Genomic DNA, 12,178 nt, shown 5'->3' with positions numbered 1-12,178 from the left:
TGGGTAAGAGAAAACATGTATAGTGTTAATTTGCAGCTACACATTTACTTATTGGCTAGCTAGTTCATCCCTGGCTGCTACTTTCAGCAAAAGAATCAGCATGGGCCATTTTCCTGCTTCTGTTCACCAGTTTGGAGCATGCTCCTGGGCGTGGGCAGGAGAAGGAGGTGGCTGGGAGCAGTCAGCCTGGATTCACCATGGGTTGAGCATGCATGGCCAACCTGGTTGCCACTAACAGGGTTGGTGGATGAGGGGAGAACAGTGGATGTAATTTACCTTGAATTTAGCAAAGGCTTCACTGCCTCCCACAATTTCCCAATGATTTTGTCTCCCACAAAATCTGGGTTAGGTATGGATGGGCAGAAAGTCAGCTGGGTGAAAAGCTGGGTGGCTGGTTGGGCTCAGAGGGCAGCATTAATGGGTCATCTCCACCTGGAGGCCACTAACGAGGGCAGTACTGCAAGCATCTGGCCTAGGACCTGTCCTGCCTAACATCTTTATCAAGCAGCTGGGAGGAGGTGATGGCATGCTTGGGCATCCAGATTACACCAAACTGGGATACAGTGGATACTCTGGAAGGTTGGGCTGTCTGCCCAGGGGATGTGGCAGGCTGGAGGAATGGGCCGTGAAATGCAACAAGGAGATAGGTGAAGCTTGGCGCCTGGCGCCGGGGAGCAGCAGGACTGGTGGCTTCCCAGAAGATGGGGAGCAGGGGAGGACCCTTGCTGTACTGGGCTAGCCTTGCCGTACCCTATCGAGGAGAGCAGGGTCAGCCATGGGCAGCCCAGCACACATCATCAACTAAGTCTGTGGCGACAAAGTAGGACCAGATAGTCAATCCCCTGGCTGGGATCAGGCCCGGTGAGAGTGACCGGAGTCAGACACAGCCTGCCATGGCTGGGCAAGGCCATAGGGGCCTGGCAGTTGCCCATGACTCAGGGTCAGGTCAGGTGGAACAGGGGCTGATGGCCCCAGGCTGGGGTGAAATGTGGTCCTGGACCATGGACAAGGTGGAGGAGGCCCCAAGAAGGTGGGGAGGGCCAGGAAGGGCTGGGGAAGCCCACAAGGCTTTGTCCCTGAGGAGGAAGCATTCCTGCAACAGCACACCTGGGGATCAGCTCTGAGGAAAATGTCCAGGTGGTCCTAGTGGGCAGCGAGCTGGACATGAGCTGGCAGCGTGCCCTGGCAGCAAAGGTGTTCATACACCCTGGGCTGTATGAACAGAGGCAGAGCTGGAGATGGAGCAAGGACTTTTATCCCTCCCTACTCAGCATTCATTAGACCACACCTAGATACTGCATCCAGTTTTGGGCCCTGCAATGAAAGAAAGACATTGCTGAATGAGTGAGTTCAGCAGAGGGGCACCAAGATGGTTGAAACTGGAGCATGGGCCCTCTGGGGAGAGGCTGGAGAAGCTGAGCTTGTCCAGCCTGGAGCAGAGATGGCTTTGGGGGCACCTGACAGCAGCCTGCCAGTACTTTCACAGGCTCTTCACAGTGGTGCATAGCAGGAGGACAGGGGACAACAGGCATAAAGTGGAACAAGGGAAGTTAGGCAGGAAAAGCTTTTCCACACGAGGACAGCCAGGCAGTGGCACTGGTTGACCAAGGGGTTGTGCAATCTCCATCCTCAGAGGATCTCAAGTCCCGCCTGGTCGAAGCCCTAACTATCTGAGTCTGACCTCAGAGCTGACTCTGCTGTGAGCAGGAGGATGGGACCAGAGACCCCCCTGAGGTCCCTTCCACCCTGAATTCTGTTTGCACGAAACTGGGAGAATTCTCCCCCTTCTTTTAAATGTCATTGAGATTTGTTAGTAAGTTTGAAGGTCATTTGGGAACATGAGTGAATTGATGAATGAACAGAGATTGGCAGAAACACAACCTTAGCACATAAACCATGTTTTCTTAGGTAACCAGGCTGAAGGACCATGTTGCTCCGTTCAGGTGCCACTGATGCTGGCTGTAGTAATTAAGGTTCAAAGACGATGGTGAGTCCTGCACACAGTCACACTGCATGTGGCATACAGCCTCCACGGGTGTCTAATTCTGGCTGAAGTGATATCCACATGGATCTGTGTTGTAAAAACTACTTATTAGGCATTAACATTGACCCCTGCCCAGAGTATCTCTCAATGCATGCTATAGGCATATGGCTCTCTGTGGGGTTAACATATCTTTATTATTGTGAAGATATTGCTCCTGACAGAAAATGATTTGTATACTAGAGATTCCTCAACTAGCAGGAAAAAAAAGTAGCTGAAATAAAGGCAGCTGCTAGCTGACTTGATCATTAGCTGCCTAAGCACACTGCCAGGCAGCATCTTGGCAGGTGAAGAATGCCTATCAATTGGCTGAGCAAGCCCTTTCTCTGTGGGTGAGACATGCCAGAGCTACACAAGCTCAATCACCTGCATCGTGTGCTGCATTTTCACGAATTTGCCTAGAGCTGCATGACGGATCAAGGCTGCATGCTCCATTTTAAACACTGGGAATTTCACAGAATCACAGAATGGTTGAGGTTGGAAGGGACCTCTGGAGATCATCTAGTCCAACCTCCCTGCTCAAGCAGGGTCACCTAGAGCATGGTAGACAGGGCTGCATGCAGGCGGGTTTTGAAGATCTCCAGAGAAGGAGACTCCACAACCTCTCTGGGCAACCTGTGCCAGGGCTCCATCACTCTCACAGGGAAGAAATTCCCCCTCACGGTCAGGCAGAACTTCCTGTGCTTCAATTTCTGCCCATTGCCTCTTGTCCTGTCACATGGGACAACTGAAAAGAGTTTGTCCCCGTCCCCTTGACACCCTCCCTTCAGGTACTTGTACACATTGATAAGATCCCCCCTCAGTCTTCTCTTCCCCAGGCTGAAGAGGCCCAGCTCTCGCAGCCGTTGCGCAGCGATCTCGAGCAGGTGCTCCAGCCCTCTGATCATCCTCGTAGCCCTACGCTGGACTCTCTCCAGTAGCTCCATGTCTCTCTTGTAGTGGGGAGCCCAGAACTGGACACAAGACTCCAGATGTGGAGTCATCAGAGCTGAGTAGAAGGGCAGGATCACCTCCCTCGACCCGCTGGCAACACTCTTCCTAATGCAGCCCAAGGTACCACTGGCCTTCTTGGCCACAAGGGCACATTGCTGGCTCATGGTCACCTTGTTGTCCACCAGTTTGAACGCTGAGCATTGTTTGCCATCAGTATCCCAGAAGCCAAATGAAGACGATACTGTTTTTTTTCTTTGGATTAAATGTCTATGGCATTCACAGCAAGTGAAAAATAAACACAATACCAATACACTTGTTCATCTGAATGCACAGTTTATTTCAAACCAGTAGCTTTAAATATGAAAATTCTATAAATTATGACCATTTATAGCCTGTACTGTATCCAAAGAAAAAAAGCCTGGAAGAGTAAAGATGTCAAATTGTGGCTCTGCTAAACAAAATGGAGCAGATCTCTTTATTCAAAGGATTTTTCTCCCTACATTTTCACATAATTGACTGTTCTACAGAATAGGATCATTCTATGTAAATATTAGTTTACAAATACTTAACAGACTGTGGTCTTGCATAACTAATTTATGACCCAAAGCTGTCTTTTAAAAATTTGTTTACATTAAATCATACCTCCTGATTTACTGTACATATGTAACATCACAAATGAAAACCTTTTTATGCCAATAAGGTGAGAACTTAATACAAATTCTACTGAACAGGTAGAAAATATTTACAAATAAAAATATTCTATATGATTACTCTAAATAATCCATTTCTAGTCAAGCAAAATTGTATGACCATTTACCTCCCTTGTAAACATTTATTTTATTATTGTTTAACTTATGTAGGCTGTTATTCTCAATTTTTAGACTAACATATTTTGCAGAAATATACATCAGCAGAAATTCCTCACTAATATTGAGTTTTTTTTATTGTCTTACTCTACTCTACTTAATCTGCTACATGTATATATAGTGGAACCATTTACAGGAAAAAGTAGTTTCTCCTTAGAAGAGCCCATCCTACAAGATTACAATTACATGGTAGTTATGTCCTTCCAATATTACATATGTCAGCATATGCTTATATCCTTCCAAAACAGGTATGTTGTAAAGAACAGTTCTGACTATAAATACACAGCTTATATTAATCCTTTTATGTACAACAAAAGACAAATTATCATAGTATGAAGTAATAATACTTATATTTCAGTACATATTTGAATGTTCCACTTCTTTAACGAAGTTTACAATATAAAAAATAAGGATACCAGTTACCTACTACAGTATTTTTCATCTCTTTTAGGTTCTCGTGGAGTATTCAGTGATACACACATTGCTTGTTTTGTTTAAAATATATTTTTTAAAATATCAATATACTGTCCTTCCAGTTACAAAAATATAATTATATTTTACAGAAATTTTATTGAATTAAAAAGCATATCAAAAATATGGATCAACATTTTAGACTGCATGTGAAATTATTAAAATAGAAATAAATGTTGTATAATTGTTTAAAAATATTACCTTCTGGCTCAATGAGCCACCTGTGATTTTGCATGACAAGAGATCAAAGCTTAGTTAGAAATTTAATGGCCAGAGATGAATTTTGGCTACTGAGTAATAATACTATATTTACTAGTGTGGCCAAGGGACAGCTGCAGGAAAACATTTGCAGTCTTTAAGCTCAAAGGATAAAAATTTCCATGGTGACAGAGAGAATGTTTGAAAAATAGCAAAAAGGTAATTTAGCAAAGGCAAGGAGTATTTTCCACCAGTTTTATTTACTTCCTATGAAAACAAATTACTGGTTTTGTATAGCACAGTCCTGAACTAGCAAAGTGCTGTCTCAGACTGCTTTTGGTGGCATAACCCTGACGTAGCCCAATGGTTGCACTGAGCTATAATGGGACCATCTAGGTACAGAGTCAGTCAAACAACTTTGGGAAGCAACAAGTTATAGCAAGGTGACAACGTGCCTTCCCATTATTAGGACAACTTAGGATTCAACCTATGAGATTTATATAGGATATAAATTTGTATTGCAAAACAAACTCCGCCGGTGGCATCGCTGCAACCAGTTTCCCAGGAGTACAGAAAAGGAGCATTCCTACCACGTTACAAACATTGAAATATTTCCACTTTGTGTGGGTGTATGTTGGGTTGGGATGGATTACCATTATTATGATCTGCTAAATGGGGAAAACTGGAGAAATAGTACACCTCACCAATGTAATTTGATCATTTTCTGTTAAATGTTCTAAAGAAATATAACTAGAGCTAGAATTTATCCATTTCAGCACTGTTGTACTTGGTTGGCAGTAGCCTAACTCAGCGCTTGCTCATGTCAGTGGAAAACCACCTCTAACATTACATTATCCAAAGCTCTATGGTCATTTATCTTCCATAATTTTGTGGGTTTTTTTCTTCTAGGAAGAACAATGTTGAAGCCGCATATTTAATAGAAAAAGTCAAATGCTCATGTAACATAAGATACTAACTTCTTTAAAACTAATCAAATTGTACGAATTTATAGCAGCACAACAACAGGCTCCAAGTATTTTACATGTTTTTGCCTGCCCAGAAACTATTGAACTATCTTGCCATCTTAGTACCACAAGTTGTTATAGTTCCGATTCTTTATCTATCTGATCTAGGTAATACTCGTCATCTGTGGTAGTATCAGTGTCCGAGTCTGAGTAAGCTGCTGGCTCCCCCAGCTCTCTGGGGGACGAAGCAGCTGATGACATTTTGCTTCCAGTAGAACTTGAGCTCAAAAGCTCAGATCTGCTTAAAGAAAGGCTCTCTCCATCTCTGAACGAGCCAGGGTTATTTAGCAGGCAAGGGCTCCATAATCGTCCTTCCGTGAGTGACCTCTTGATATTTTCCAGGAAAGCCAATTGCTGTTCTTTGCCGAATATACCAAATTCAACAGAAGGATACATCAAATTCCTAGTGCTGTAACTTTTTACATTGTCAGATGCCCAGTTTTCATTTTCATCACAAGACAACAGCTCTGAGTAAGATTTAAATCTCTTCTCGTGTCTACTTTGTTTAGGTAGAATATTGCTTCCAGAGCCAAAGCTGTCAGGAGAATCTCGAGCGTAAGTACGCTCGGAAAGGTGACGCTCACGCTGATACTTTGCACGACTCTTGCGCAACTGATTACTATGCAAGTTAGCATTTTTTAAGCTATTAGACTGATAGGTGTTTTGATGATGACCAAATGCCATCTGAGAAGTCAAGCTTTGCTTTGGACATACACCTGCCTGCAGGTAATTATTTAAAAATGAGTTTGAGTTTTTGTCAGTTAGAAGTGGCAAGGGAGGACTGCAAGCACTACTGCTAGCTCTTCTTTTCTCATCATCCAGCGGGTCTGCTGTAGTAGCAGAGGGGGAGACAGGTTGGCTTCTGTTTTCTAACGCCAGATAAAGTGTTTGAGAATTCTTATTTCTTGTGGCTGTTTTGTCTGGAAATAGAGTTGTAAGACTTGGCCTGTTTTCCACTTTTATTATGTTTTGGGGGTGACTGATGGCTTCTTTCTGGGTGTATGAACTTGTAAAAGATCTCCAATTTGTGTTACTAAAAAGCAAAGAAAGATCATTTTCATTTTCACTCTTATTCCTCTCGGCTGTTCTTTGTATTGGGGTATTCCCTTCAGGGTCCAGACTACGATTCTGGTTTTCATTTGCAGACTGCAGAAACAACTGATTGGACTCCGCTGAGAGCAACGAGTCAAGGGGCGTGTTAACCTCTAGAGAAGTGCTACTTCCATCATTCTGTGAGAAAATATTACTGATGCGTGGCTTTGGAGGTAAATTTTTACTTGAAAATTTTCGACTTGTTTTATAAACAGCTGCCAGTTTATTTTTAATTGAAGGTCTGTTTTTCCTTTTTTCTATATCTTTTACTTTGTCTCTTGTGCATCCAGAGAGAAGCTTGCTCTCATTTTCTGCATCCTGTGTTAACTTCTGATCTTGCGTAGCCCCAAGGACTTTGTCTTTGTGGTTACTGTTCAGGCTATCCTCACTGTGCCTCTCGGATCCCTGCAAACTGGCGTAATCTTTACCCATCTCAGTATTCTGCAAATTTTGTGCTCTTTTAATTTTTGAATTCTTTAACTCTTCTGTATCTGTGCTATCCATTTTGTCTAGCTGAAGTACCGGGTCAGCACTGGAAGCTGTGCCTACCCCAGATTCTTGGTTCTGAGATTCTGAAAGTGTTTTGTTACAAGAGATTAAATCATTTGTGCTATTTCCTGAATTGTCAGTTCCTAATTGCAGTCCACTACGTTTATTACTATACAGAGGGGTGATCTGGTGTAGATTTTCTCTTTGTTTGACTTCCATATTATCCCTGTATCTACCTTCAGCAGGAGGAGCTGGCGCATTAGAATTACTGTTCCTACCAAGAGAACTTTTCTCTCTTGTGTGGAGCTGTAAACTGTTCTGATTTTTATTTGTGTTTACTTTAGGAGGCTGATAGCAGCTTTCAGAGTTTCCCTTTTGTACACTATTCTTATCCACTAGGGTTGAATAACAAAGATCCTCTAAAGGTCTGCCTGGTTTGTGAGGGCTTGATAAAGTGGAGATTAGTGGTGTGGCCGTTTGCAAAATTTCCTTCTTTTCTTTTACACACATTTCTGTACTTTGATTGCTTGGAGCACCAGAAATGGCCTTACCTGTGTTACCCACTACTGCAATGGATTGTGGATCACCCAAAGAAATGTCTGCTGTCATCATGTCAGGAAGTTTACTTTCTGCCAATGAAAGAACTGGTGAAGTATCTTTCCTACTACGGACTGTACTTACTGCCTTTGAAGCACATACCTTCTCAGAGCTAGGAGGTAAGCGGGAATGCTCATCTTTACTGTCAGCAGCAGTTTCTAAGTTCTGCGGTGTGACCAGAGCTGAAGGCGCTTGGTCAGAAGAATACGAAGGCACCTCTTTTTCCAAAGTATTAGGGAAAAATACACTTGCTAAACTCAAGCAACCTTCATTCTTCTTGTTATGTGTTCCTGGTGACTGACAGTTTTCTTTGGGAAGAGGCAATTCTGCATCCTCTGGATTATCTCTAAAGAGATTACAAAATGTTGTAGAATGCCTCCGTGGTAACGTGTAGTAGATTGAAACTAGTTCATGATATTTGACATGATCTTCGTCAACACAAACTGTAAATGTACTTGTAGTTTTATATTTCTGCAAACAATTTCTCCTTTCCTTACAATCTGAAAACCCAGAGTATCCTCTTCTGGTCAGATCATTACAACTATCTACCAGTCCAACTGAGGAACTACTGCTTACTGAATCATTAGGACTTTTAGTGAAAGGATAATACTTTTTCTGGATACTTGTAGCACCATTTAATGGCTCTGAGGAATGTTTTGAGTCTAAAAAGGACATATTTCTTTGATTAGAACGTAAGGAATCAGTTCTATTTGGAGTTTCAGTCCTTAAATGATCGTATGTGCTTGTTCTGCTCTCTCTAGGGAAAGAGATGGATGTATCTGATATAATACTACCAGCAATGCTAGCTGATTTTCTAGGTAAGGTATAATAGATAACAAGTGGATCAGGGGATGCTGGGTTGGTTCTGCTAGGGGAGCCAGTAATGCTGCAGCTACTGGTGTATCTCAGCAAGCTGTCTTGCCTGTTAAGCCTTTCAATACAAGATGAATTATTCCTTATTTTTCCATTTTCTTTTTCAAGGCAAAAATAGTTTAAACTATGTTCAGAGGTCTTGTGGTCTCCAAAACTGAGTGTATAAATATTTCCAGAACTTTCATTTTGTGGAGAACTAGTAGTGAATTGTCTGTCGCAGTCCTTAATAACTGAAGTGCTTGGATTTTGTGATGTTTTCTGTGAAATCTTTTCGGTATCATTTTTTCTGCTCACTTGAGCTCTTTTTTCACCTTCTGTTTGAGATTCAGTAACTGTGCAATTTACTGAAGACTTAGTTAGTGCTTCTAAACATTTTAAATTGTCTCTATGAGAAAGTGCTTGTGGAGAGCTTTGTGACACACACTCAGGAGGACTGGACACTGTGCCTGGACGGTTCACGAATTTTTCAGTGGATGGAGCAGAATCAACATCCACCAGTGAATAGTGTCCCTTTGCAGTAACTTGGTTAACTGTTTCTGTACTCTGATTATCCACTTTGATGCTTTTTCTTTTAGTTACATAGCACAGATTGTGTTCCCATGGCTTCTGATTTGGAAGTAAAGATTCTCTTCTGCTCTCATCAGCTGGCAAAACACAGGGAGGCTGACTGCACACATTGTTGGGTGGGCAACCGTTTTCCTTCACTTGTATGTTTCTTTTATTAGTGTTTGATGTATGTATTTTTGCAGTCTCTCTTCTGGCAGTGCCTTGAGGATGTCTCTTCGATCTCTGTGAGTTAGAGAGAGATGCACTGTTTGGCAAGATGGCAGAAGCTGAGTTACTGCAGGGAAAACTCTGGGCGTTGGTGTAGTTAGTATCTGCTTGTTGAGAAACTGACAGTAACGCCATGTCCTTAATATCTACGTCATCCGACGGTTTCTCATCTTCAACATTGTCTAGTTGCTCAAAGTCCATCTTAGTACTTCTTTGAGTAACGACTGAATTGCTGTTCAGTCCTATAAATTTTGTTTGGTCTTTTGAATCAGGAAAGACTAGCTCATCACTTCTGGTGCCAGACGAAGAAACTGGAGAGTTACTACTTAGCCAAGGCTGACAGCCTTCACTGAATTCTGAAAAAGTTCTATTACTTACACTTCTTGTTATCTTTTTGATGCTGGTATTTGCTGGAGAATACATGTGAAAATCATTCTGCAGGCGCTGTGAAGCACATGTGGCATTCTTTGTATGTGTCCACTGCTGGTCACTTAAGTTAGCCATAACCACTTCAAAGCAGGCATCAGGAGAAAAAAACGTTTTACCACTGTGGTACTGAGGTATATCAGCCCAAGAAGGATAGCTAACTTTTTTCCTAAAGGGAGAATTTTTTTGATTTGTATACAACTTGCCATGAGAAGAAGTATCTCTAGAACAGGATCTAGAGAGATTACTTTCTGAATTGTATAATGGATAATTTTCCCAGTTATCAAAGGACAATGGAGAAGAAGCTTTGTCAGGACAACTCACTCTACTGAAACAATTGCTACTTGAAAAAGATCTTCTGTAGTGGTGTTTTGAATGGTAACAAGCATATTTCCTACTTTCTTGCGAAGTGCTAGGATATATACCATGGTCTGCGGCATGAAACTCCATCAGTGACTGGGTTCTAAACATTTTTTTTTGTGCTGATGTTTGTGATGGAGAGTCTGGTGTATTGTTCCATACAATAGAAGACAGAGGAATTCTCTTTGGATTTTGTCGACCAAACCTTGGTATAAAACCATTATTGCTCTCCCTTGCCAATGGATGTTGTAAGCTAGATGCTGATGGCCGGTCTGAAGACAATGCGGATGAACATCTCCGAAGGGAACACACAGAGTAACTTCTGCCAGCTGTATTTCTGTTCACATAATGCTTGTGCCTAAATCCACTGTTCTGTGTTATAGAAGGAGGATACAAACTACCTTCTGAAGACTGTCCAAACGAAGTAGAAGACGGCCTGCCACTTCGCAGAAGAGTATTTCCATCAACTGGATCACTGTATTTGTAATCTTCTTTAAAGGCTGTCTGTTGCCATTTTATATAAGCACTGTGTAATTTCCTTGGTCTGATAAAAATCTTGTGTTCATCTTTGGCTCTTATTGTTCTCAGTCCATCTGGGAAAAACGTACTATGCATGTCGCTCCAGTCATTTCTGTGTTGCCCCCTAATAGTAGTCTGCCTCTCTGAAATAGGAAATGCATTATTGTATTGCACATTTGTTGTGCTGTTAACAGAAACTGTCTTGTCCAAAGGATCTTGGGCTTGTTCCTGGGCCAGCTGGTCATCCAGATCATCTAGAACTGCAGAGAAAAAAAAGACATGCTTGGTTTTGTTTTCTTTAATAACCTTCTGCCTATATATGTTAAAAAGTTTAAGGTACTACATTAATAATTATGACTGATTGTGAAACAAGTCAGCTTCTCAGCATTCACAACCATTCCCAAACCACACATTCTTCATCCACAAGGCCTTTCAGTGGTCACTCATCATGACTACACGGGAAAAAATGTACTGCACTGTGACTGATCTTAAGACTGTTCTTTGTGTAAATGCTCATCTCCTGCTATTTAAAACAAGAACATAACAATCTGAAGTCTGAATTTATACTCACAAGCTAAATGCAGAGGAAAACCCTTCCAAAAACTCCATTTTGTAAGAAAAGAAATAACACTGAAAAGAATTCAGTATGCTTGTAAGCAAACACGGACTTTCTTGTGTGTTCCCAGAGCACAGACAGAGCACAGTGAAGATGTAACTGTAAGCCAGCACAGAATTCTGCATGCCATCAAACAAGCATATTCTGTAGTCTGGCATGTCCACTGCTTGCTTCATTCAGAAAAGAAGTTATTCACTGTACTGTAGCTTCTTATTTACTCTGAATTACTAAAAATGGCATTTTCTCGATTAAAAAAAAGGATAATAAAATATTAGGAACCTGTGACTCATGCCAGAAACAAGGCTGTATTTATAGACCAGTCTGATTAACCGAAATTAAACATTACACAGATCAGCTAAGACATTCAGTCATAAGATTACATAACAGTAATGTATTTAAAATGTTTTTATTAGCAAAAAAATGCATTTGCTAATTGTATTCTTTTTATATTTTGTAAAAAAGCACACATAAAATTAAATCACAAATGGATTTGGCTATTTTGTTATAGTATTTCCTAACTAATTTAAATAAAAAAAAAACATTGATCAGTCAGTGCAGATCTGTGTAATTGTATAGGATCATTAAGAAAGCATTGTTAGATATATATATATAGTTAGAATAAAAACTGATACAAATAAAGTAGATTTTTCTGTTTTTCTGAGTTTCTCTTCAGCACAGAAGAGAGATGACTTTTGAGAAGGCCAGTTTAGTATTAGGAAAAAAAAAAAGCAGCTGTTTCTGAGCCTTGCATTTTGAGAACATCGGCCAAGCTATGAAGTCAGTAGGAAAGTGTTTGCACAGTTATGACTGACACCCAAGAGCAGTGATGGGCACGTGCGTTCCAGAAGAACCGTTGTTCCCCACGCCTTGCTCTCCTCAGTCATAGCTGACTTGCTCG

At 41.4% G+C, this 12,178-nt stretch overlaps 1 protein-coding gene across 2 annotated transcripts in view; it reads right to left on the bottom strand.

Moving 5' to 3' along the window:
- Nucleotides 1–3,299: 3,299 nt before the first annotated feature.
- Nucleotides 3,300–12,178, bottom strand: part of EXPH5 (exophilin 5) — a 35,525-nt gene continuing 26,646 nt past the window's right edge. For both annotated transcript variants that reach the window (XM_062567259.1, XM_062567258.1), the window contains one exon: nucleotides 3,300–10,924. In XM_062567259.1, coding sequence (XP_062423243.1) covers nucleotides 5,610–10,924 — 5,315 coding nt within the window. In that variant the 3' untranslated portion in view covers nucleotides 3,300–5,609. The remainder of the gene's footprint in view (nucleotides 10,925–12,178) is intronic.

This window comes from Rhea pennata, chromosome 1, assembly GCF_028389875.1.
Source record: "Rhea pennata isolate bPtePen1 chromosome 1, bPtePen1.pri, whole genome shotgun sequence".
In the NCBI taxonomy this organism is placed as follows: domain Eukaryota; kingdom Metazoa; phylum Chordata; class Aves; order Rheiformes; family Rheidae; genus Rhea; species Rhea pennata.
This window is presented reverse-complemented; position numbering and strand designations above follow the sequence as displayed.